The sequence below is a fragment of the Macaca nemestrina genome, chromosome 1 (assembly GCF_043159975.1).
Source record: "Macaca nemestrina isolate mMacNem1 chromosome 1, mMacNem.hap1, whole genome shotgun sequence".
In the NCBI taxonomy this organism is placed as follows: Eukaryota; Metazoa; Chordata; class Mammalia; order Primates; family Cercopithecidae; genus Macaca; species Macaca nemestrina.
Window position 1 is genome coordinate 122,089,123 of NC_092125.1, and position 27,603 is coordinate 122,116,725.

Here is a 27,603-nt window from a genome sequence, read left to right on the forward strand (position 1 = left end):
AAGTTGTAGACAAAAAAGTAGGAGCAAAACCAGGAAAGTATATTGCCAATGGCGTCAAGATGAGGGAATAATTAATAGTGCTGAGAGGAAAAATTTTGAAGTAGTGTGAGATAAAGACTATCAACTGCAATGGACAGCTGAATAAATGACTGAATGAATACAATGGATGTTCTGATGCAACTCCAAGATCCCCCTTCAGAAACGGAGGTCTATGACAATAAGTGATAGTTTCGATGAACGTGGGCTGGAGGAAAGCGTTACGTAAGTATAGAGGCAAAGCTTCAGGAAAGAGGAGTAAATGGGAAACCTTCAGAGAAGCAGCAACAAAAATCGCTGGACACAGGCAGGCGTTTGAAGTTTTCTCAAGCCACAAGTGCATGATTCCAAAAAAGCCCGCCGATGTCTTTTAATGCACTGATGGGAGAGAAAAACAAACTAGCGGCGAGCACAGAAGCAGAAAATTTAAGACTGACCCCGGAAACATTTTATTTTGCGTAGGTGTCGGGAGCGCTTTCTTTTGCGATTTGTTCCTTGATCCGGAAGAAAAGATAGCAAATATCACTTGCTATTGGATTGAATCATAAGGGTTGGGCTTTAGCGAGCCAGTCACCTTGGCAAACGGACGTGACGACCCCGGAAGACGCCCGACCGAGCTTTTCACCAGCTATCGGCTTCAGTGGGCGGGGCAGCAGAGCCGGTCTGACGCAGTCTTCAGCACTGACCAGGCCCCGTTGGGGGCGGTGCCACCAAGACCACGCCCCCTGCGCCTGCTCCGGCGGGGTCTGGAGCGTTGTCGTAGGCTCTGGGGGCGGAGACGCACGCCGATTCTCTCTGAGCGTAGGGCTGAGGGCGCAGTCCACCGCCAGGAGCCTTCCGGTTTCTGGGTGGCTGCGCGACCTCGCTCCGAAGCTTGGGGATACACCCGCTGGAGAGCCCGCTGTCGCCCTCCGTTAAGGTCGAACCCCTCACAGTTGCTGCGGGCAACTGCAGCCCAACATTCCCTCGCTTTGGTTCTCGCCCCATTGAGAAACTCGGCCCCACGCTTCCCACTTTCTTGGCTGAGGTGTCCCCTTTCTCCCCACTAAAATGTCAAATAACCTACGGAGGGTCTTCCTGAAACCCGCAGAGGAAAATTCAGGCAGCGCCTCGCGTTGGTAAGTACCGGTTTCGAATCCTTCCCACGCCTGCCCCCCTGTCCGTCTTTGGGATGTGGAGTCGGCCGTCGTTTCCGGACGCTGTGTAGTTTGAGAGGAGTTGGAGCCCGCAGAGTGCGCCACTCAGGCGGGAAGCGCTCGTCACCAGGGCGCTTAAAGCCCATAGAGCGCCTTCCTCTGGGAAATGTAAAACCTCTTTAGAGCCAGACACAGCCCCTCCCCGGCTCCGCGGGACTCCAGCGTCTCAAGTTTAATAGGCGGACGGAGTAGATCTCCACGGGAGATGAAAACCAAGATGGCCGACGCTCTTATGTGACTCAAACCTTCTGGAAGATTCTCAGGCACACGCAGAAACGCAGCAGTCATCACGGATTAGGAAGTGCAGCCCTGGTGGCGCTGGACCTTCAGTGAAAATAGTTACATTTTAATAGTGAGACAGAAAGGGTGTGTGATTGAAGAAAAATGGCTTTAGAACAAGGAGATTGAATATTTAAAATTTCAAGTAATAGCTTTATGTGAAGAGAGAGAAGTAAGAATGGAGAAATCCTCGTGTAAAGTCAATTCTTTTGAACAGCGTTTTGGGTTGTAATGAAGTGCCGTTTCATTGGCTATTTATATTTGGCATGAGGAGAGTCCAGTATTTCTAAGGAAGATATTCTTGTAAAGTTAGAAAATAGATGATCAGTATTTTAGTTTAGTTTTGTTTTTTTAATTGTATTAAGAGGAAATGAATCGGAAACAATGTCAGCTAAAGCAGAATGTTTTCACTTGTACTCTCACATGGTTAGTAGATTAAGTGATGAGGAAAAAATAGAGTCTGCAGACTCTAATAAGAAAATGAAGAACTAAGATGCAAAACTGGCCGAAGAGGATTTTCGTTTGAAGAAAATCAGGCTACCTGGGGTTAATCTCAACTTTGCTAGTTAGCATTTGTGAGGCCAGGTACCTGTTTCCAGTCTGTAAATAATAGCACTTAGAAATATTTTAAATATTAGGAGAATGAAATAATGTAAAATACGTCATGTGGGAAAATAGTAAAGCACAATTTAAATGTTAGCTGTTACTATTATAAGCATACAACTTTAATTCTGCACAGATTTTAGCCCAGGAAGTAGTTTTAATTACAAATAGAAAACTTGATTGCAATAAAGACCGAAAGTAATGTTTGTTCCTTAAAAGCAGTATTATAAAAGGAAATGGTCACTAATAGTAATGAGCCAAAATTCTATTGAAGAACTGTCAAGATAGAACCATTGTATTTCAAATCATAAAGAGCCATTTTGGTATACTTGTGTGTTTTTTTCTTTTCTTTCTTTTTTTTTTTTAAATTTTGTGGTGGAACTTTGGGGGAAGGGGCAGAGAGTGCCCTGTGTAGATATTAAAAAGTAGAATTACTTTTTAATGATTAATTTCTGCTGCCTTATTTTAGTACCTGAATAATGACTTCTGACTTAGCTTAATTTATAGAAAATTTGTTTTACGATTGCATTTTTAAATACAAAAAGTAAGATAAACAACTGTGTGTGTGTGTGTGTGTGTGTGTGTGTGCACCCTTAACTCTGTTATCCAATTTCTAATCCTTTTGGGGATTTGGAGATTTTTAAATTACAATTACATTCATAAGTCATTTTGAGTTCATTAACTCATTGATTTATACGTTGTTTTTATTATCGTTGAATGTATTTATTTAAATCATTGAGGTTTTACATCATGTATTTGGGACATTTACCAGATGACTTTCAGAAGCTTCGACATTTACTTTGGTTAATGGTTGCATATTTGATTCCATTCTGTTTTTAAGTAACAAAACATCCAAATATAATTTTGTAAATAATATTAACATCAGCCCTTTTAGTTTATTGGAAGCTTAGTTTTCTTATTTTTCTGGTAACATGTTTGATGGTACTAAATGTTTATTTTTATAACTTAAGTGACTATGATTTTCTTCTTATTTGTAGCTTAATTTTTTCCTAAGTTACCGCTTACTAAAAATTTTTCAGTGGCATAATACAGAATTGTATATGGTTATATATTGTTTGAAGTATCTCTAATTCATCAGAGCATAAAATGTAAAATCCAAATTTAATCTTAGAGTACAAAGGAAAAATCTGGAAGATATTTGTGATACTATGCATTTAATTTATGTTGATTTGGGTTTTACTGTCAAAGAACAAAGTAGGAGTCAGAATGCTATAGTGGAAAGAACCTTTTAAGTCATAGAGACTTGGGTTCATAACCTAGCTTACCACTTACTATCAATACAGTTTAAACATTTGATGACAAAACATTCATTTAGTACCTACTATGTATGTGGTAGACTGTGCTAAATGGGAAGACTGATTAAATAAAAGCATATGGGCTGTTTCCAGGGAAAACCTTACAGTCATGGTGGAGGAGGAGGAAGATAGAGTTGATGTAGTAAAGGAAAAGAGTAGAGGAAGGGAGTTGGAGGAAAGATTCCAAGAACAGCTGAGTTGGGAAACGTTAAGTATCAGCTATTCAGTTAAAGATGAATGCAGGATATACGTATGCAGAGAATTGGTAAATAAAGGACCTGTATGGTTTATGAATGATACTTGTTGCTTGATTCTGTACAAGTAGGATAGATAGATAGCTCTTAAGAGTTCTGTTTGCCCTGCTAAGAAAATTAGACTTCATCTATTGGAAATTGTTCAGAGTATTTTAAGAAAAAGACTGACATAGGTGTGCATTTTAGATAACTGCTGGCAGTGTGGATTTGAGGGTGAGTGATCTACATATAAGGATCCTATTTCAGTTGTCTTTTCAGAAATTCTGAGGGCCTGAACTAGCTGATGCAGTACCATAGGGGTTGAATTCAAAGAAATATAGAAGGGAAAACAGACCGACTTTGTTAATGAATCGGCAGGAAGAAAGGCGGATCAGTTATGATGCCAGTTTTCTGGATGGATATTGGTAAATTAACTGAGATGAGGCACACATCAAAAAAGCAGTCAGATATTTGGATATGAAACTCAGGCTGAGTCAGAGCTGAGACTAGAGATTTGGGAAGCATCACGTTAGAGGTACTATAATGAAAGCCTGTGGTTATATATCCTACAATAATAAGAATTAAGACATCATGTGATTGACCATTGGCAGCTATCTTCCCATAACCATTTGTATCCAAACAGAGAGATAAACTTAAGTGTTCTCAGCAGGGGGTTTGGTTTGATTGGCATGATGATGCTTCATTGTCAGTTCAGTATGCATTTTGTTGTGTACAGTGTTTTATTATCTTTTGTGATTTGAGTGTGTCTGTGTGTGTGTGTGTGAGGGAGAGACAGACACATACTATACAGTCTAAATGAAATCTGTCATTAATCTCTCAGTTTATACATTTGAATTTTTTGGACCCTGTTATCATGGGGGTATGCTAAAGTAAGTACAGAAAGTAGATAAGCTTTCTCAAGGGGAATGTGTAATTCTAAGTAAGTTATTAAATATTTCTAAATCTCCATTTTCTCAAGTATAAAATGGGAATGGCAGTTCATAACTTGCTTGACTGTTTATTAGGATTAGAGTTAGTAACAACTGTTATATCTATCATGTACGCAATACATGGTACATATTATTGGATAGATAACTGTTATGTATTTACATATATTATGTTCTGTATGTACATAATATTATGTCATAGATAGTAAGATGGAAAAGGATTTCCTAGCAGTTGAAAAAAATGTATTTTGTAAAAATATCTATAAAATGTTCATCAGCCTTTAACATTTTTATTAGTCTGTTTCTTTTTTTTTTTTTTTTTTGAGACGGAGTCTCGCTATATGGCCCAGGCTGGAGTGCAGTGGCGCGATCTTGGCTCACTGCAAGTTCCGCCTCCCGGGTTCCCGTCATTCTCCTGCCTCAGCCTCCCGAGTAGCTGGGACTACAGGCTCCCGCCACCTCGCCCGGCTAGTTTTTTGTATTTTTTAGTAGAGACAGGGTTTCACCGTGTTAGCCAGGATGGTCTGGATCTCCTGACCTCGTGATCCACCCGTCTCGGCCTCCCAAAGTGCTGGGATTACAGGCTTGAGCCACTGCTGCCGGCCTATTAGTCTATTTCTAATATGTGAATGCCTCATATCAATATTAGAATAGTAAAAAATGTCAGAAGTTACATAACATTACCAATATGTTTAATGTGCCTTTTTATTAAATTTCTCATTACTTTTTTTTTTTTTTTGAGATGGAGTCTTGCTCTGTCGCCAGGCTGGAGTGCAGTGGCGCGATCTGGGCTCACTGCAACCTCCACCTCCCAGGTTCAAGTGATTCTCCTGCCTCAGCCTCCCAAGTACCTGGGACTACAGGCATGTGCCACCACACCTAGCTAATTTTTGTATTTTTAGTAGAGACGGGGTTTCACCATGTTGGCCAGGATGGTCTCCATCTCTAGACCTCGTGATCCGCCCGCCTGCGCCTCCTAAGGTGCTGGGATTGCAGGCATGAGCCACCACACCCCGCCAAATTTCTCATTACATTTTTAAAAGACCTTACCTTACCTTATTCTCAGAGACCAACTGCATATTTTAATGGAAGATGACTAGTATGTTAACAGGCAGTCATTTTATTTACTTCTCCTAGTAAGCTTTATTTTCCCCTATTTAACAAACGAAGAAACAGATTCAAAGAGGTTAAGTAAATTTTCTAGTCAACTTGTAATTATAAGAACCAGAATTAGAAGCCCGTAATCTTTCTAGTATGTTCCTCTTTTCTCTTTTAAACTGTTAAACTGTATTATTTTTCAAATGTAGTTTCTCAGTTTGAACACCAGCTGGTTTAAAGTAATTACCTTAAAGTAATTAGGTGACCAAACTAGCAAATGGGATGCAGAATCTGTTTCTACTTTTAGTTCTGGCATTAATCTGCAGAATATGATCTTTCAGAAAACAGAATCTTTGTAGGGTTTTAATTATTTAATCTCTTCAATGGAAGCCTCTTAGATATGAAAAACTGTATATTGATAGAAGGAGTACATGTTTCATCTTGAGTTATTACTTCTTAGCATTCTGCATTTCAGATTAATTTTTAGAACTCATTACATTTTGTTGCCAAGAAATCAAGGACTTTTTAAAAAATTATAGCTCATAGGATTCAATTCAGCTAACATTATTGTGTGCAATTTCCAGTTTCTAGATTAGATGTAGAGTATATCGATATGAATAGTATAATCTACCCTGCAGGAATTTATGGTCTGTAGTAGATTATGTGAATCTCACTGATAACACTGACATGGAAGAAGCTTAATTTTTCTTCCTTTTTTTTTATCTTTTGGAGGAGAAATAGAGGAAAAGAGAGGGAAAAATGTAGTGATCAGATTGGAAAATAGCTCATACGATATAGTTTTTTTATAAAGCAGAAATACAGAGGTCATATAAAATACTATGCTTGGTATTGGAAGGATAATTGCAAAATAAATTATAAAGCCTCTCACCTTAAGGAGTTTCAATCTTATTGAATGAAACAATACTCATTTTTTAAAATTAGCTAACAGATTAAAGTCAATAAAGAAAGCATTATATAATTTCCAACATTAGCGGCATGAATGAGATAGCATTCGGAATTCCAAGTTGGAAAAAATTAAACTGGAGTGACTGGCAGATATTTTATGAAAAAGATAGAATTGGAAACTAATTTTATATTGTTGGAGAAGAAAAGTAATACTTTGAGTACATAGTGTAATGTACATGGCATATTTCAGAATAGCAAAGAGATCTCTCTGGTAAGAGCAGAGGTTTCACATTGAGAAGTTGTGGATGGTATTGTTGTAGAGTTTGGTTGGAGCTAGATTGTAGATGATTTTTGTGTCCAGCTGAATTGGCAATGATGAATACTAAAACTTTGAACAGGAGGTAACAGGATGAAAACAATTTTAATCTACCTGAGATACATAATATTCAATAGTGGCTGCAATCAGAAAAACTAAACATCAGCAAAATACTGTAGGGATGAGAATGATGAGTGCTAGACACATCTGATGAGGATCTCATGTAGATGGTGGAAGTCACAATGATGAAGAAAGAAAAGATGGATGAAATGAGTTAAAAAGAAAACCTTATAGACTTGATGATTCAGTATGCATCTATTAAATGTTTACCTTTTGTAATCACATGTGCAAAGTTCTGTGGATGAATTTAAATAAAAATGATGATAAAGACAAATCAGCAATGACTAGGTGATTTAAAACCTATATGATGTGAAAAATACTGGTGCTGCCATATGATTGAATGGTAGGAGAGACTACTAGTTTTCAGTAGAGTAATTTTGACTTCCTGGGTTTAAAGTGATAGTATTAAAATGTTTGGTAAGACATCACAAATCCAGAACTGATGTCAATTCCAGTAGGGGACAGGAATAAAAGGATATAACTGTGGGAGTCATTATTCCAAAGAAGATAGTTGAAAATAGTTGAAGCCATGAGAATTGTTGCAGTCTTTAAGGAAGAATGTCTTGAAGGAGAAAAACAGGATCAAGAATTGTACTTTGTGGTTTGTGGAATAGTTACAGGAGAATGCTAAGAATGCAGAAAATGAGTAAGGGAACATTAAGAAAGTCAAGTGAAACAAATTGTACACAGTGGAAACCATGATAGGAAAGAGGATCAATATGGAGGGATAATTAGTTGCAACAGAGAGTACCTAGGGAATGAAGATAAAGACATATTTAACTGTGAGAACATATGTGGTAATCTTTGAGAATGAAGTTTTAGTAGAATAATAGGAAAGAAAATAGACTACAGAAGAAAGTAGGCTTCAAGATAACTTTCTGGCATATCACTTAATTGCGACTTGTTAACACCATCTACCAACTTCCTGTCACTGAACTTGGCACTTAGTTCACCATCTTTCCTGTAATCCTATGTGATTTCAGTATCCGTATGGATAGTCTCTTTGTCACCTCGTCTTTATTACAGAGATCTTTTCCCCCAGTGATCTTATTCTCTGTTCTGCTGCACCTACTTTTGTAGTCCTTATTCTTAGATGAAATTGCTGCATCTACAAAATTGTTACATGCATCCTGTTTTCTAAATGCCAGTTCCTGTATTTCTAGCTGACTTGTTTAACTGTTCCTACTTTAACTGTTAACTTTATCTGGCCCTAAAGACCAATAATCCCTTTATTTTATCCCTATACTTTAGCCTTTTATTGTCTCATTTTCTTCCTATCCAGTTTAGATTCTGTGTTTCATTTTAATAACTCTTATCAATACTTTAAATTCTTTTGCTCTTCTTTGATTTTTGTTGCACCTTCCTAATGCCACCCCAACCCTGGATGAACTCGATATGCTTTCTCTTTATCTGTGCTTGGTGTGACAAGGAAAGCCTCGAGTACAGATTAGTACCACTATAAATTCGTAACCACTAGCTGTCTCCCCATGCCATCAATACATCCTGGCAACTCTAATATCTTCTGTGGTCAGTTTACTCCCTCACGAAGACTGTTTCAGATCTTTGATTCTCCTCAAATCTTTTCCATATTTTTGCTCTTACTTTTAGCAGATGATGTCATGTAATTTTTCGTAAAGAAAATAAAACCCTTTAAATGAGAATTACCTCAGCCTTCTAACCCCAAAATTGTATGTTTACCTGAAAATGCACCTAACCTCTCCTCCAGTGTTCCAATGGAGGGAGATAGGACTCCAGCTCTCTTTAAGGTTCAATCCCTCCACCTGTCTCTCTGGTTTCCATTTCCTACCTCCTTCTCATTGTGTATCCCTTTTGTTCCTTTATCACCAGTTTCTTCCCTTAACTGGCTCACTTGAGTATTTACATTTGTTCTGGTTTATCTAACCTTAAACAAAGAAAAAGGAAAGATCCCTTCTTTGATACCATTTATTCCTGTAACTTCCTGCCAGTCTTTCTCTTCCCCTTGACAGTCAAAGTTTAGAAAGAGTTGTCTACTTCCTTTCTTCATATCCACTCCTCAACAACTTCTTTCCCCTACCACACTGCTCTTACTAAAGCCATCAATGATCTTCACAGCACTATTTCAGGTGTGCATTTTTAATCCTCATCCTATTTGGCATCTCAGAAACTTTTAGTATAATTGCCCAATTTTCTTAAAATCCTCTCTTCCTTTGGCTTAACATTGCATCAGAAGCAATGGTTTTCTTCCTACAACTCTAAGAATAATGGAAAGCCACTGCGATGTTTTAAGCAGGGAAAGATCAGTTTTAGTGTGCTGAGTAAATTGAAAAGTAGAAGATACGATTGAAGAAAAAAATCAGTCATGAAGCTATTGTAGTATTCTAAGCCAGAGATGATGTTTGCTTGGAGTAGAGTGGTAACAGTTGATTTAGAGAGAATTGAACAGATCAAAGGAAATTTAGGAGACAATATCAACAGGATTTTGTGATCACTGAGTATAGAGAATAAGAAAGGAGCATTTACCTATTCTGACTTAAGGCATCTAAGGTAGATGAGATGCTATTTAGCAAAGAAAACCCTGCAGAAGATGGAATTTGGGGGATTAGGATGGGAAGAGATCTGGCCATGTTGAATTTTAGGAATGTTTGAGATTCTGAATGAAAATGTTAAAAGGGAATTTGGATGTATAAGCCTACATTTCAAAGAAGCCACAGATAGAAATATTGAAATTGTTGACATGTAAGCGATAATTTAATTGAAGTTATGAATTGAGAAGAAAGCATCTAAGGAAAGAGTACAGAATAGGAAGAGAAGGATTCTTTCTAAGCTTTGGTAAACTCCCAACATTTGAAAGTCGATTCAAAAGTATGAGTCGGCAAAAAGACTGAGGAGCCACTACAGAGGCTACTGTTACTCTTTTGATTTTTAAAAATCAATTAAAATATAAGAATCCACAAAAACAGAGTGGGCCAGATTAGGCCCAGCTTACTGATCGTTTTTTCCTAATGAACCTGGTGCTTAAATTATAACAGACACTTGGTAACTTTGTGTGTAATGACTTAATATTGAATATGTGCTTATCCAGGTCAAATGTGCTTTTCTTGTGGTGCAGGGAGGTAATAAAGGTAGATTTTTCCTCTTAAAGCCCTGAAAGCAAGAATTCATCCTTTTCTTAGGGGTTATTCTCTTTAGAAGTTAACTTTTAATTTATTAAAAGTCAGTGTATGACCAGCCTGGGCAACATAGCAAAACTTTGCCTCTATAAAAAATACAAAAACTAGCTGGGTTTGGTGGCGTGCATCTGTAGTCTCAGCTACTTGAGAAGCTGAGGTAGAAGGATGGTTTGAGCCCAGGAGGCAGAGATTGCAGTGAGCCAAGATTGTATACCTACACTCCAGTCTGGATGACAGAGCCGGGCCCTGTCTCAACAACAACAACAACAAAAGGTCAATGTAATATTTTGACCCACTCTCAAGTGTCCAAAAGACAGTTTTACATTTTTGTAAGGATATAATAATGTTATTCGTGCTGCAAAAAGGTAAACCAACATTTCTACGGATACATAGAATTTTGGGTATTAATTTTTATTAATACCTGAGAGTTTTAAAAACATACCTTTATACTTTTGAGAATCCTAATTATTATCATTATTATTTGTCCTTGAACTTTTTTATTTATTTGATCTTAGTTATCTAAGACCATGCTAGGTCTATGGGATATGGACACTGCACTCATATTGCTAGAATTTAACATGAGAGACAGTCTATAGACAAACGTGTTAATATATGATGACAATCTATGATATACACCATGAAGGAAGCTAACAAGCATGATGTTATAGATTAATTATGAAGGAAGGACAAGGATAAAATGGTCAGAAAATGTATCTCTTGAGAAATATCATTTATGCCAAGACTTGAGCTATGTGAAGAGTTGAGTTGGGTGAGGAGTACCTAGGTAGAGTGATAGTATGTGTGATGGCCCTGAATCCCATGAAAGCTCAATATTTCCCAGGAGCTGAAAGATGTTTTAGATATAAATAAGGTAAGGTATCTACATTCAAGTAATCTCCAAATAACTAATTATGCAAACAGAGATTAGTATATATTGACTTTTCTTAAAATTAGACAATCTGTACTAAGAAATAATTCAAGGCATGGGGGGTCAGAATTGATTCAGTTAAAAAAAAAATGATTTCTAGTCTTTTCCACATTGATTGAAAATCATTCAGCTGAAATTGCAGTGGTATTATATGTGTGGGTTGATAGGTGATTGACAATTGACTAATATAAGTAATTGCTATACCAAGGACTATTTAGTGCTAAACCTTAAATATGCTGAAACAGTAATCAGAAGAAAATGATTCCTACATAAATAGTTCAGTGAAGTCTATACTACAAAAATGTGGCAAACTAAGGTAACACCATGAGAGAGAGCTTAGGCAAAAGAAGAATGGCTGGCAGAACTTGTGAGTTATTGAAGGAAGAAGACAGAACATATTGAGGGGGAAAAGATTGAGAGAAATGGAATAAGAATAAAGGGAGAGGGAATGAGAATCTTCAGTGAGAGTAGAGGAGGAGGACAAGAGTAAAGAATTCAGGGAAAGGGGGAAGGGAAGATGCTAATATTTTTAAGAGGAGCTTACTTTAGTAGCATAATTTTATATAGGGCAAAACCTTAGAAATGTCTACTTTTAGTCTTAGGAATAAATGTTATTATTTCATACCCATTGCCTAATATAAGAAGCTGACTATAGCATTATCTCTTCTACTTCAAAATACTTGTTTTGCAGTCTTTCACTTTAAAAACTCAAAATGGAAGATTATATACTTTATATTTTAATATTTAAAAATAATATTTACAAATATATATTTTAAAATAAAATGTATATACCATGTAGTATGTTTGTATTTATTTACTCAATGTTCTTTTAAGTGTTTCAGGCTGCATGTACCAAGTAGTTCAGACGATTGGCTCGGATGGAAAAAATCTTCTGCAATTACTTCCAATTCCTAAGTCTTCTGGAAATCTTATACCACTAGTTCAATCTTCAGTCATGTCTGATGCTTTGAAAGGGAATACAGGAAAACCAGTTCAAGTTACTTTTCAGACTCAGATTTCCAGCTCTTCCACAAGCGCATCCGTTCAATTGCCCATTTTTCAGCCAGCCAGTTCTTCAAACTATTTTCTTACAAGAACAGTAGATACATCAGAAAAAGGTAGAGTTACTTCTGTGGGAACTGGAAATTTTTCTTCATCAGTTTCTAAAGTTCAGAGTCATGGTGTGAAAATTGATGGACTCACCATGCAAACATTTGCTGTTCCTCCCTCAACACAAAAAGACTCATCTTTTATTGTAGTTAATACCCAGAGTCTTCCAGTGACTGTGAAGTCTCCAGTTTTGCCTTCTGGGCATCATTTACAGATTCCAGCCCATGCTGAAGTGAAATCTGTACCAGCGTCATCATTGCCTCCTTCAGTGCAGCAAAAAATACTTGCAACTGCCACCACCAGTACCTCAGGAATGGTTGAGGCCTCCCAAATGCCAACTGTTATTTATGTATCTCCTGTAAATACAGTGAAAAATGTAGTTACCAAGAACTTTCAAAACATTTACCCAAAACCTGTTACAGAAATAGCAAAGCCAGTAATACTAAATACCACACAAATTCCAAAGAATGTTGCTACAGAGACACAATTGAAAGGTGGTCAGCATTCTCAAGCAGCTCCAGTGAAATGGATTTTCCAAGATAATCTACAACCTTTTACGCCATCTCTTGTTCCTGTTAAGTCTTCAAATAATGTGGCTTCAAAGATTTTAAAAACTTTCGTAGATAGGAAAAATTTGGGAGATAATACTATAAATATGCCATCATTGAGTACCATCGATCGTAGTGGGACACAATCCAAAAATATGCCTATTAAAGATAATGCTTTGGTTATGTTTAATGGGAAAGTCTATCTGTTGGCTAAAAAGGGGACAGATGTTCTGCCATCACAAATTGACAAACAGAATTCTGTTTCTCCTGATACTCCAGTAAGAAAAGACACGTTACAGATAGTGAGTTCAAGTCCAGTCACAGAAATATCCAGAGAGGTTGTAAATATTGTTTTGGCTAAAAGTAAATCTTCCCAGATGGAGACAAAATCACTTTCCAATACCCAGCTTGCTTCCATGGCCAATCTAAGGGCAGAGAAGAATAAAGTGGAGAAACCATCTCCTTCTACCACAAATCCACATATGAACCAATTCAGTAACTACTTAAAACAGAGTAAGACTTTATTCACAAATCCAATCTTTCCAGATGGATTTAGTACAGGACACAATGCCCCCAGAAAAGGAAGTATCCTCCAGAGCATAGAGAAAATAAGTTCCTCTGTTGATGCAACAACTGTTACTTCACAACAGTGTGTTTTCAGAGACCAAGAACCAAAGGTAATTTTCCCATGTCAGGGTGCTCTTTTTATATATCTATATAGAAAAGTTTGTTTTCTTAATTCTCAAAGTTATCTATGATACGTCTTTCCCCCACTGCCAACCCTATCACACACAGACTGTACACATATGAGTATTTAATTTCAAAACTTCCATCTGAGCAAATTTGAGGAGGAGTACAATTGGGTACAATCTTGTACAAAGGAGTACAATCTTTCTCTTGAATCACTTGGCATGCCAAATCTTTAAAACAAAACAATCACAGAGCAAAAAAGTTTAGAAGAGTTGGGGAAGGATAATGTGAATTCAAAGCTTAGTGAAAATGTGTGAGTATATGTATATACATACATGTATGTATGTATGTTCATATATAATAGCCTTTTTAGTATATGAGGAGATCAGTATGCATGTAAAAGAGTTGGTTTCGGGGTTTTGTGGGGTTTTTTTTGTGGTGGTGGTATACCATGGAAAAGGTGAGACAGGGCTAATCAATACCTTTCAGTAATTTGTGGAAATAAGATTTTATCAGCATATTTGATGAGTTTATTTATTTTTTTGGTTGACAAATTTCATTTTTCTTTTTATTAGCTCTTTGTGACTCCTCAGCCAGTTACCCAACATGCCCACATAGTTACCTTTATGTTCGACTTAAGGTTTGTCTGTCTGTGTGCTTACTAGATATTTGTACCCACCTTTTCCTTGCTTACTTGGAGGTCTACTCAATAATGTCAGCATTTCTCCCCTTCAGAATTCATTGAACTCCAGAGATGTAAGGAGGTAAATTCTGATTGTTAAATACAAGATTGATTAAAGGCATGTGTGACTTTTCCAGAAGACTACAATTTCTAAATAATGTCATATATGTTATTTTAATGTCATTAGTCTGTATTCTCATTTCAATTGTTTTAGAGTTGACTACTTATTACCTTTCTAGTGCAACAAATTAATTGAGAAATTGTAGGAGGGGAATGTTTTATTCAGTTTTTTGAGTGTGGGTGGTAAGGCAAGGATAATACAAACTAATCATAAAGCATGATGTGTTCTTTTATGTAAGATGAAATAATCACTTAGTTGCTTGTTTAATAAAGTAACTTGAATAATTAGCAGTATTGTTTGTGTGTTTTCTTTTCCTAATTCCAGATCCATAATGAGATGGCATCAACATCAGATAAAGGTGCCCAAGGAAGAAATGACAAGAAAGATTCCCACGGAAGAAGTAATAAGGCATCACATCTGAAGAGTGATGCTGAATTTAAAAAGATATTTGGCCTTACTAAAGATTTGAGAGTGTGCCTTACTCGAATTCCTGACCGTTTGACCTCTGGAGAAGGTTTTGATTCCTTTAGCAGTTTGGTAAACAGTGGCACTTACAAAGAGACAGAGTTTATGGTGAAGGAAGGAGAGAGAAAACAGGTAGGTAATACATTTTAATGTGCTCTTCATAGGTACTACAAATGATACATGAATATTAATTTTCTTGATTTGGTTTTAACCCTTGTGCATTAGTATAAATGACGGTTGTTACTGGTTTTGCAAATACATAGTACCAAAACGATATTTAAAACAACCCGGCCCCAGCACTTTGGGAGGCTGAGGCAGGTGGATCACCTGAGGTCAGGAGTACAAGAGCAGCCTGACCAACGTGGTGAAACCCCGTCTCTACTAAAAATATAAAAATTAGCTGGGCATGGTGGCGGGTGCCTGTAATCCCAGCTACTCAAGAGGCTGAGGCAGGAGAATCGCTTGAATCCGGAAGGCGGAGGTTGCAGTGAGCGGAGATCGCATCATTGCACTCCAGCCCAGGCGACAGGGCAAGACTCCATCTCAAAAAAAAAGAACTAGGCCGGGCGCCGTGGCTCATGCCTGTAATCCCAGCACTTTGGGAGGCCGAGGTGGGCGGATCACGAGGTCAAGAGATAGAGACCATCCTGGCCAACATGGTGAAACCCCATCTGTACTAAAAATACAAAAAATAGCTGGACGAGGTAGTGCACGCCTGTAGTCTGAACTACTCGTGAAGCTGAGGGCAGGAGAATCGCTTGAACCTAGAAGGCGGATGTTGCAGTGAGCTGAGATGGCGTCACTGCACTCCAGTCTGGCAACAGAACGAAACTCCCGTCTCCAAAAAAAAAAAAAATTTACATGTTTTTATATATATATATATATATATATATATATATATATATATATATACACACACACACACACACACATGCACAGGTAAAAATGCATCCCAGTTAAAGATGTGTTTTAATTGTTTTTATTCACCAGCGACATTTTTTTTTTCCATTGTGTTACAAGAAAATGGCCATAGCTTTTTAACTAGTCATTCTACTTTGAGAATGCTTATATAAATGAAATAATTCAAATGTAGTGGAAGATATAAGCATGCATATGTTCTTAATACTAACCTTTTAAGCAACTCATATAGCTAATAATGATGAAATGTCTATAACTTTGTCTACTGTTATAGTTTGACTTATGAATATGTCATTATCATGTAATATTCTGAAATTTAGATCAGAGACTAGTAAACCTTTTCTAATGAAAATCCTCCACATGTGCCTGCTGTGCAAAGGAACAGAAAAAAACTAAATCACTTGTATATCTCAGGCAGTTTACAAGTGCTATTTATTTCTGTGGTAGGTCAGTATGGCTTCTATTACTTGAGCAAGAAAATGTGAATTAGGCAATTTCTTCTTACTGAATGTGATTAAGACATTTTGGTACCATACAGTGGGAAATATTTCTTTCTTGCTGTAGTTGTCTTCCATAAATTTTGTTAATTGTAATAGCTAAATATTTGTTTCTGCAGATGTTGTTAAACTTGATAGGGCCCCGTGCATTTAGCAATAACATTTTGTTTTTGTTTTGGAATGTTATTTGATATTGCAGCAGAATTTTGATACGAAAAGAAAAGCAAAAACTATTAAGAAGATGGATCACATAAAGAAGAGAAAAACAGAGAATGCTTATAACACAATCATAAATGGGGAAGCTAATGTCAACAGTTCCCAACCTCTAAGCAGTATTTTACCAACTTCAGATGTGTCACAACATAACATTCTCACGAGTCACAGCAAAACCAGACAAGAAAAGAGAACTGAGATAGAATACTATACCTGTGAGAGGCAAGAGAAAGGCACATTGAATTCAGATGCAGCTTATGAACAAAGTCATTTCTTCAATAAAAATTATACCGAGGATATTTTCCCAGTGACACCACCAGAGTTAGAAGAAACCATTCGAGATGAAAAAATAAGAAGACTTAAGCAGGTGCTGAGAGAGAAAGAAGCAGCTCTTGAAGAAATGCGTAAGAAGATGCACCAAAAATAAAATCTCCTGTACTTAAAGACTTCAGTGAAATAGCTGTTTTTTAAAATATACTTCCACATTAATAAGTTAATTGTAGATGTGTTCTGAAAGTGTCTTTGAATACGAAACTTGTTTTTTCATCAGTTAATTATATAACTTTATTTAAGGAATACAGAAAAGGTTGATTCACATATAACTTGTGAATAATTTACATGGGGTATCTATACCTTTGTCTTAGATACCTTTTTTTGGAAGGATAAATTTTATATTTTTCTATTATTTTAACTAGAATTCTGCAAGTTTGAATATTTGGGCAGGGTTTTTCTTATTGTTTGTATCTTTACCTAAATTGCTCAGGCATTATTACAGCAGTAGATAATGACTGTGTATTACTGAAATTTTACAATCCAAGAGAGGAAATCAGCTCCAAAGTTAGCTTTTCCAATGGATTTGTATATGTACTTGCTTGATCTCTTTACCCTTAAAATGATGATACCTTGTATTCACCATTTTTTTTTAATGCCGTGAATATGTATTATGGCAACATTATTTAAACATTGAAACATTTCTCAAGAATGAGCAACATTTGTTTTGTAACTTTACAATGTAATTTTATATAATCCAAAGTGTATTTTAGAATTCTGGCTATTTGATGTTTTGTTTGCTTATAGTGATGTGTTGTTCCCAGGCAAATGCTCCTTTTTTTTTTTTTAATATGTACATATGTTACTGAGATTGTGTAAAAAGTAGATCCTGAACAGTTGTCACGTTTAACATTTCTTAAACTGTAAAAGTATATTTTCTCTGTCTGGTTAATCTTTAATTTGGGAAGGTTTGGGAATGGTGTAGGCATAGGGATTAAGAGATGGGGAGTTAGCTGAACGTGGTGTGTGTTTGTAGTCCCAGCTGCCCAGGAGTCTGAGGAGGGGGAGAATTGCTTGAGCCTAGGAGTTTGAGGCCAGCCTGGGCAGCACAGCGAGACTCTGTCTCTTAAAGAGAGAGAGGAGGAGGAGAATAAGGTTAATAAAAAATGATCAGGTCAGGCGTAGTGGCTCACACCTGTAATCCCAGCACTTTGGGAAGCCGAGGCGGACGGATCATCTGAGGTCAGGAGTTTGAGACAAGCCTGGCCAACATGGCGAAAACCTATCTCTGCTAAAAACACAAATATTGGTCGGGCACAGTGGTGGGCACCTGTAATCCTAACCACTGAGGAGGCTGAGGCAGGAGAATCACTTGAACCCGGGAGGTGGAGGTTGCAGTGAGCAAAGATTGTGCCACCACTGCACTACAGCCCGGACGACAGAGCCAGACTCCATCTCAAAAAAAAAAAAAAAAAAAAAAAAATCTCTGGAAGTAAAAGAGGTTAAATAAAAAAAAAAAAAAAAAAAAAATGTGCAATGGCAACAAAAGAGAATAGTAAATCAGAAAGTACCATAAAGAAGTGAAACAAATATATACATCAGCTAGATTTTGCTGCTTTATATTTTATTAACAGCTGTTTTGTGATATAATTCATGTACTGTAAAATCCAGCTTTTTAAAGTATATAGTTCACTGGTTTTTATTATGTTTACAGAGTTGTACAACCATCAACACTATAATTTTAGAACATTTTCAAAATGTTCAAAACATCCCCAAACCAACCTTATACCCATTAGCAGTCATTCCCCATCACCTCTCCGTCTGCCATAGGCAAGCACTAAAAAGCTTTCTGTCTTTATGGAATTGCCTGTTCTGAACATTTCATATATATGGAATCATACAATATGTTTTTCTTTGTGATAGGTGTTTTTTACTTCGTCTAATGTTTTCTAGATTTATCCATGTTGTAGCATTTATCAGCACTTCATTATTTATTGCTGAATAATATTCCATCATGGATATACCACACTTTATCCATTCATTTGTTATGAACGTTTGGATTGTTTCCACTTTTGGCAGCTACAAATAATGTTGCTGTGTATATTTGTGTACAAGGTTTTTTAGTATATGTTTTCAGTTCTTTTGGGTATATACCTAGGACTGTAATTGCTGGGTCATACAATAACTGTGTTTATGTTTTGAGGAACTGCTAAACTATTTCAGTCATGTTTTGCTGTCCCCACACCACATAAACATATTGTCAAGGTCACCAGTGACTTCCATATTACTAGATTCGGTAGTCAATTGTCAGTCTTCTTGATTTATCAGCAGAATGTAATTTGATGAATCATCACTTCTTTTGAAAAATGTTTAGTATCTGTCATAGAAACAGTGCAAATGTATTGTAGAAAATTAGAAAATATAGGCCAGGCGCAGTGGCTCACACCTGTAATCCCAGCACTTTGGGAAGCCGAGGCGGGCGGATCACCTGAGGTAAGGAGTTTGAGACCAGTCTGACCAACATTGGCGAAACCCTGTCTCTACTAAAAATAGAAAGATTAACTGGGCATGGTTGTGCATGCCTGTAATCTTGGCTACTGGGAAGACTGGGGCAGGAGAATTGCTTGGACCCGGGAGATGGAGGTTGCAGTGAGCGGAGATGGTGCCACTGCACTCCAGCCTGGGCAACAGAGTGAGACTCTGAAAGAAGGGAAGAAAGAGAGGGAGGGAGGGGAAAGAGGAAAGGAAGAAGGAGGAAAGGAGGGAGGGAAGGGCAAGCAAAATACTAAAAATTGAAAATATAGCAAGCAAAATATTAAAAATTAGAACTTCATACTCCCATCCAAAGTTGACAACTAATACCCTATATATCCTTTCTGATCATTCTGTGTGTCTCATATATACATATATTTTTTACCAAAATGAAGTCCTTATTTATACTATTCTGAATCCTGCTTCTAAAGTCAAGAATTGGCCTGGCATGACTCTTACCTGTAATCCTTACACTTTGGAAGTCTGAGGTGGGAGGATCACTTGAGGCCAGGAGTTGAAGACCAGGCTGGGCAATGGCAGGATATCCCATCTCTGCCAAAAATTTAGCCAGATGTGGTGGCATGTGACTATAGTCCCAGCTACTTGGGAGGCTGAGGTGGGAAGATCACTTGAGCCTAGTGAGTCAAGGCTGCAGTGAACTGTGATCATGCCACTGCATTCCAGCCTGGTTGACAGAGTGAGACAATATCTTTAAAAAAAACCAAAAAAACAACAAATAAAACCATCTTCAGCTTTTCCTTTCAGTGTTTTCATCTCTTAATACTAAAGCTAAATTTACCAATTTGGCCTCAAAATATCCTTTACCACTGGTTTTTCTAAAGCAGTATTAAATCTAGGTCTATGTGTCTTATCTAGCTATTATACCCTGTAGAGCTTTTAAGTGAGCAGTTTCGTTTTTAAAATTTTTAATGACATTGATTTAGAGACCAGCTATTTGTCCTGACTCCTTTTTTCCTTGATATACTTTCATTTCACTTCTGAAAGACCATACTTCTGCCTCATTGACTACTCATTCTCAGTCTCCTTGCTGATCCCTTCCTTCTCCCTAATCTCTTTACACTAAAACACATGAGAGCTTAGTCCACGGTTTGCCTCTTTGCTTATACTCAGTCTCTTGGTGATCTCATCTAGTTTCATGGTTTTAAGTAATATCAATGTGCTGCCAACTTGCAGTTTTTATCTTTATTTCCGGGCTCTCTTGAATTCCAGCTGCCTATTTAATATCTCTATTGGATGTCTAAATAGACATCTGAAACTTACGTTCAAGACAGAAATCTTGCTCTTCCCTCAAACTAGCTTCACCCACAGATTTTCTCATTTTAGCTGATGACAACCCCATCCTACCAGTTGCTCAGGCCAAAATCTTGTCATGCTTTACTCCTTGATCTCACACCTCACACCCAATACAAATTTTGTTGATTCTACTTTCAAAATACCCCAAATATGACCACTTTTTATCATCAGTGCTATCATCAGCCCTGAATTGGATTATTGGTAGCCTCATAAGTTACCTTTCTTATTCCACTTTTGTGCCCCTACTTTCATCTCAGTACAACAGCCAGAGTGATTCTTTTAAAAGATAACCTAGGCTATTCCCCATTACCCTTCAATGAGATTCAAGGTGAGCAAATTGTATTAAGCACAGCTCTTAAAATTTCTGTAGTATGCTATTGTAGCCCTCTTATCTTTAGGTAAAGAGGTTGAAAATTTTGCCTCAAAAATGATAGTTGAACTGAGATCTGAAGAAAAAGCAGGAGTTAAATAAGAAAAAGGATGGATTAAATAACTTTCCCAGGAGGGGAAACAGCAAACTTAAAGGTTCTAAAGCACAAGAGAGCATGGAATATATGAAGAACCAAAAGAAGGCCAGATATCTAGACGTCTAGAAGGTCTAGCTAAGTACTTAGGGAGATACTATAAACAGAAAAGAAAAAATTGTGGCCTCCTTTTTTTAAAAAAAAAAATGATTTTAGTTAATTTTAAAGACTGGAAGAAGAAATTAAATTAGTTATGTTTATAAATACTTGGAATAGTACCTGACACACAGTAATCATTTTATCAGTGTTTGGTTAAATAAATTCAACTAATACCATCCTAATAAATATATTGCATCTATCTTTTTTTGACTTTTAAATTTAGCCTCCTTTTTTATTTTTCTGCTCCTTATTAAAGCTTTGCTGCTCATGAAAGTCATCAAACACCTGTATTTCTTCTGATGTTGTATTTCTTGATACTGAAATGTGGCTTGAATACTTTACATTATTCTCCATAATTTGTCCAATGCTGCTGGTCTCTAACTTAACCTTATTCTGAAATTCAGTCAAATTAGAGTTTTATCTTTTCTGCAAGAGCATTCTAAAGCTGCTGTTGGCAAGGTCTTCAATAACTATCATATCGCTAAATCTAATGGTCAATTCTTAGTCTCTTACTTGACCTGTCAGTAGCATTTGACACTTTTGATCATTTTGTCTTCATTGCAATTTGTTCTTCACTCTGCTTCAGGGACATAATAATCTTTTGTTTTCCTCATACCTCGTTGACTGCTTCTTCTTAGTCTCTTTGGCTAGTTCTTACCCTTCTCCATGATCTCTTAATGTTGGAGTCATTTAGAGCTCGATCTTTTTATGTCTCTTATTTTACATCTATATGATCTTACCTAGTTCTCATGAATCAAAATACCATCTATATTCAGGAACTCCTCTTTGGACTCCAAAATTATATATCCAATTGCCTTCTTGACATTTCTACTTGGAAGTCTAATGGGCATCTCAAAATCAACACAGGCCAAAATCAGCTTCTGGATATTACCCACACAAAATTTGCCTCAACCAAGATTTTCTGTATCTTAGTTAATGATAAACCAGGCTTCCACTTGATCAAGTGGAAATACTTTGGAGTTCACCTTAATTTTCCCTTTGTCTCATGCCTTACAACCAGTCTGTTAGGAAATTCTCTTCGTTTACATTCAAATTATATCTGGAATCTGACCATTGCTCACCAACTCTACTGTGATTATCTTGCATTATATCTCTCATCTAGATTATTGAATAATCAGCTAACTGTCTCTCTGCTTCTACCAGTGTCCTACAACTTGTCCTCAGCACAATAGCCAAGTGATTTTGTTAAAATTTAAGGAAGGAGAAAGGGCCAAAAACTCAATAGAGAAATGAGAAACACACGAAAAGAAAATTCACCCTAAAAGAGATAAAAATGATCTTAAAACATAGGAAAAATGTTTAAATTCACTTGAAACTAGGGGTATGCAAATTAAAACCACTCAGATACCGTTTCTCACTTGCCAGACTCCATGAAATGTAAGAATATGGCAATGCATTCTGTTGGGAAGGCTGTGGGAAAATAGGTACTTTCATACATTGCTGATGGGAATGCAAAAGTTTATTAGTTGCATTATTGTTCTTAGTTGCAAAGTATTGGAAGCAACCTAAATTCCCATCCATGGCAGAGTGATTTAATAAACTATAGCGTGTCATGCAGTGGAATATTAAATAGGTATAAGAAAAGAATGAGGAAGAGCTCTGTGAACTAATATGGAGTGATTTTCAAGATAGACTGTCAAATGAAAAAAGCAAAGTACAGAAGAGATTCCGTAGCATGCTACCCTTCATGTAGGAAAGAAAGGATTTAAGAAAGTAAATAGTTATCTGCTCATTTGTTCAAAAGAAATACAGGAAAGATAAAAAACTAGTAAGGCTGATTACCTAGAGGGAAAGGAATAAGGAAGGAAATGAGGTTAGCAAGGATGAAGTACAGTAACATTTCTTTGATTATATCTTTCTGTATAGCTCTGACTCTTGAAATTATAATTATATCTCACATACCCTTCACATAATCCCAAGTAAATAAATGATAAAACCAACCAAGAAGTGTGGGAAACCCAAAATAGAATACAAATACTAACAAATGAAAGTAAATGTATTAAGAATGAATAACAACCACACTTAAGCAAGTGAAGAAGAAAATAACTAGGTAACTGTAAGTATCTTTTTTGGGCACTAAAAGGCAACGACAAAAAGAATGGTACTAAAGTGCTGTAATCTAGTTAGTAAAAGGATTTCTTGCAGAGGTATGAGTTGGCACTACTGAAGCTACCTTTACATGTACAGTAGAATTGAACAACTAAGTACATATATTGTAGATAATAAGAGCCAGGTTTCTCACTGTTGGAGAAAGATGTTATAAAGAAAGGAGGTAGGCTAAAATACACCCTGTAATGTTGGATTGGAGTAAGAGGTGTCAGTATAAATTCATGGTTTTTAATATAAATGTGGACAGATTAAGAAATATACATGTGACTATATCTGTGGCATAGTATATACATTTATACATTTTAACTCTTAAAGGGCCTAGAAGCAGTGAAACTTCAGAGTAATGAGCACATTTAGCACCAGATCTTGTTTTTTTTCTTTTTTTTTTTTTTACCTTAAATTGTTTTATTTTTAATTTTTCTGAGTACATAGTAGGTGTATATAGTCATGGAATACATGAGATATTTTAATATAGGCATGTAATGTGAAATAATCGCATCATGGAGAATAGGGTACCACGTTTTCAAGCATTTATCCTTTATGTTACAAGCAATTCAATTACACTCTTCTAGTTATTTTAAAATGTACAAGTTATTGTTGACTAGAGTCACCCTATTGTGCTATCAAATAGTAGGTCTAATTAATTCTTTCTATTTTTATGTATCCATTAGCAATCCCCACCTCCCCCTCCAGTGCCCAACTACCCTTCCCGGCCTCTGGTAACTATCTTACTCTCTATCTCCATGAGTTCAATTGTTTTGATTTTTAGATCTCATAAATAAGTGATAACATGCAATGTTTGTCTTTCTGTGTCTAGCTTATTTCACTTAACATAATAAACTCCAGTTCCATCCATGTTGTTGCAAATGACAGGATGTCATTCTTTTAATGACTGAATAGTACTCCATTGTGTAAATGCACCACATTTTATTATTTACCCATTCATTTGTTGATAGACACTTACGTTGCTTCCAAATCTTGCCTATTGTGAACATTGAGGCAACAGACATGGAAGTTCAGATATCTCTTAAATATAGTGATTTCCTTTTTTGGAGGGTACATACCCAGCAGTGGGATTTCTGGATCATATGGTAACTCTATTTTTATTTTTTTCAGGAACCTCCAAACTGTTCTCAATAGTGGTTGTACTAATGTACATTCCTACCAACAATGTAGGAGAGTTCCCTTTCTCCACATCCTAGCCAGCATTTGTTATTGCCTGTCTTTTGGATAAAAACCATTTTAACTGTGGAGACATATCTCATTGTAGTTTTGACTTGCATTCTGTGATGATCAGTGATGTTGAACACCTTTTCATATGCCTGCTTGTTATTTGTATGTCTTCTTTTGAGAAGTGTATTCAAATCTTTTGCTCATTTTTTGATCAGATGTTTGTTTTTGTTTTTGTTTTCCTGTTGAATTGTTAGAGCTCTTTATATATTCTGGTTTTTAATCCCTTGTCAGATGGGTAGTTTGCAAATACTTTGTCCCATTCTGGGGGTTGTCTCTTCACTTTGTTGACTGTTTCCTTTGCTGTGCAGAAGCTTCTTAACTTGATGTGATCCCATTTGTCCGTTTTTGCTTTGGTTGTATGTGTTTGTGGGGTATTACTCAAGAAATTTTTGCTCAGACAAATGTCCTGGAGATTTTCATCAATGTTTTCTTATAGTAGTTTCATAGTTTGAGGTCTTAGATTTAATCCTTTGGTTCACTTTGTATATGACTTTTGTATGTTGCAAGAAATAAGAGTCTAGTTTCATTCTTCTGCATATGGATATCCATTTTCCCAGAACTATTTACTGAAGAGACTGTCTTTTCCTCAGTATATGTTCTTTGTCAAAAATGAGTTCACTGTAAATGTATGGATTTGTTTCCAGGTTCTCTTTTCTGTTCCATGGGTCTATGTGTCTGGTTTTATGCCAATACCATGCTGTTTTGGTTATTATATCCCTGTGGTATAATTTGAAGTCAGGTAATACGATTCCTCCAGTTTTGTTCTTTTTGCTTAAGATAGCTTTGGCTCTTCTTGGTCTTTTGTGGTTCCATATAAGTTTTCGGATAGTTTTTTTTTTTTTCTATTTCTGTGATGAATGTCATTGGTACTTTTATAGGGATTGTACTGAATCTATAGATTGCTTTGGGTAGTTTGGACATTTTTAACAATATTGATTCTTTTGCTCCATGAACGTGGAATTTTTGTGTGTGTGTGTGTGTGTTCTCTTCAATTTCTTTCGTTGGTGTTTTATAGTTTTTATTATAGAGATCTTTCACTTCTTTGATTAATTCCCAGATATTTAATTTTATTTGTGGCTATTTTAAATGGGATTACTTTTTTCATTTCTTTTCAGATTGTTCACTGTTTGCATATAGAAATGCTACTGATGTTGATTTTTGTATGTTGTTTTTGTATCCTGGAACTTTACTGATTTTTTAAATTAGTTCTAATAGTTTTTTGGTGGTCTTTAAGTTTTTTGACTATAAGATCATATCATCTACAAACAAAAATAATTTGACTTCTTCCTGTCCAGTCTGGATACCCTTTTTATCTTTCTCTTGTCTGACTGCTCTAGCTAGGACTTCTAGTACTATGCTGAATAACAGTGGTGAAAGTGGGCATCCTTACCGTGTTCCAGATCCTTGAGGAAAGGCTTTCAGTTATTCCCTGTCCAGTATGATACTAGCTATGGGACCATAATATATGGCTTTTTTAAATGTTGAAGTGTGTTCCTTCTATCCCAAGTTTTTTGAGGGTTTTTTATCATGAAGGGATGTTGAATTTTATCAAATACTTTTTCAATATCAATTGAAATGATCATATCATTTTTATCTTTCATTCTGTTGACATGATGTGTCATGTTAATCGATTTGTGTATGTTATACCATCCTTGCATCCCAGGGATAAATCCCACTTAGTCATGATGAATTACCTTTCTAATGTATTGTTGGATTTGGCTTGTTAGTATTTTGTTGAGTGTTTTTGCATCAGTATTCATCAGAGATATTGGCCTGTAGTTTTCATTTTTCATGTGTCTTCGTCTGGTTTTAGTATCAGGGAAATACTGGCCTAATAGAATGAGTTTGGAAGTATTCCTTCCTCCTCAATTTTTCAGAATAGTTTGAGTGAGATTGGTATTAGTTCTTCTCTCAATGCTTGATAGAATTGAATAGTGAAGCCATTGGGTCTTGGGCTTCTCTTTACCGGGAGACTTTTTATTATGACTTTGATCTCATTATTTTTATTGGTCTTTTCAGGTTTTGGATTTCTTCATAGTTCAATCTTGGAACATTATATGTGTCTAGTAATTTGTTCATGCTCTTGGGTTTTCTAATTTATTGACTCATAATAGCCTCTGATGATCCTTTCATTTTCTGCAGTATCAGTTGTAATGCTGCTTTTTCATTTCTGATTTCATTAATTTGTGCTCCTTTTTTCTTCTTAGTCTGGCTAAAGGTTTGTCAATTTCATTTAACTTTTCAAAAAAACATTTTGTTTCATTGATTGTTTGTATTTTCTCTATTTCAATTTCATTTATTTCTGCTCTTTATTATTTCTTTTCTTCTACTAATTTTGGGTGAGGTTTGATCTTGCTTTTCTAGTTCTTTAAGATGCTTTGTTAGATTGTTTATTTGAAGTTTTCCCCTTTTTGATGTAGGCACGTATAGCTATAAACTTCACCCTCAGCACTGCCTTTGTTGTATCCTGTAAGTTTTGGTATGTTGTGTTTCCATTATCACTTGTTTCAAGAAATTTTTGAATTTCCTTTTTAATTTCTTCATCAACCCACTGGTCATTCAGGAGCATATTGTTTAATTTCCATGTATTTGTATAGTTTTCAAGATTCTTCTTGTTATTAATTTCTAGTTTTATTCCATTGTGATGAGAGAAGATGCTTGATATTATTTCAATTTTTTTGACTGTTTTGAGACTTGTTTTATTACCTAAAATATGATATGTTCTTGAGATTTATTCATGTATTGAGGAGAAGCATGTGTATTCTGCAGCCGAGGGATGAAATGTTCTATGATTATCTGTATGTCCATTTGGTCAATAGTCCATTAGGTCTGATGTTTCTTTGTTGATTTTCTGTCTGAAAGATATGTCCAATGCTGAATATTGGGTGTTCAAGCCTCCAGCTATTATTGTATTAGGGTCTATCCCTTGTCCTAGCTCTAATAATATTTGGTTTATATATCTGAGTGCTCCAGGCATGCATATTTAAAATTGTTATATCTTCTCGCTGAATTGACCATCATAGAATGACCTTCCTTGTCTCTTCTGATAGTTTTTGTCTTGTAATATATTTTGTATGATATAAGTATAGCTACTCATGCTCCATTGGAAAGGAATATCTTTTTCCAT

At 36.2% G+C, this 27,603-nt stretch overlaps 1 protein-coding gene across 3 annotated transcripts; it reads left to right on the top strand.

Moving 5' to 3' along the window:
• Nucleotides 1-451: 451 nt before the first annotated feature.
• Nucleotides 452-17,578, top strand: LOC105479227 (ligand dependent nuclear receptor interacting factor 1). Of its 3 annotated transcripts, none has more exons than XM_011737143.3 (4): nucleotides 452-1,154; nucleotides 11,965-13,465; nucleotides 14,606-14,878; nucleotides 16,364-17,578. In XM_011737143.3, the coding sequence occupies exons 1-4, from the start codon at nucleotides 1,087-1,089 to the stop codon at nucleotides 16,799-16,801; spliced, it is 2,280 nt and encodes a 759-aa protein (XP_011735445.1). In that variant the 5' UTR covers nucleotides 452-1,086; the 3' UTR covers nucleotides 16,802-17,578. The 3 variants fall into 3 exon arrangements, with proteins under 3 accessions (XP_011735445.1, XP_011735444.1, XP_011735447.1); XM_011737142.3 differs by having other exon boundaries at nucleotides 454-1,154; nucleotides 16,361-17,578; XM_011737145.3 differs by lacking the exon at nucleotides 11,965-13,465 and having other exon boundaries at nucleotides 473-1,154; nucleotides 16,361-17,578.
• The last annotated feature ends 10,025 nt before the right edge of the window (nucleotides 17,579-27,603 follow it).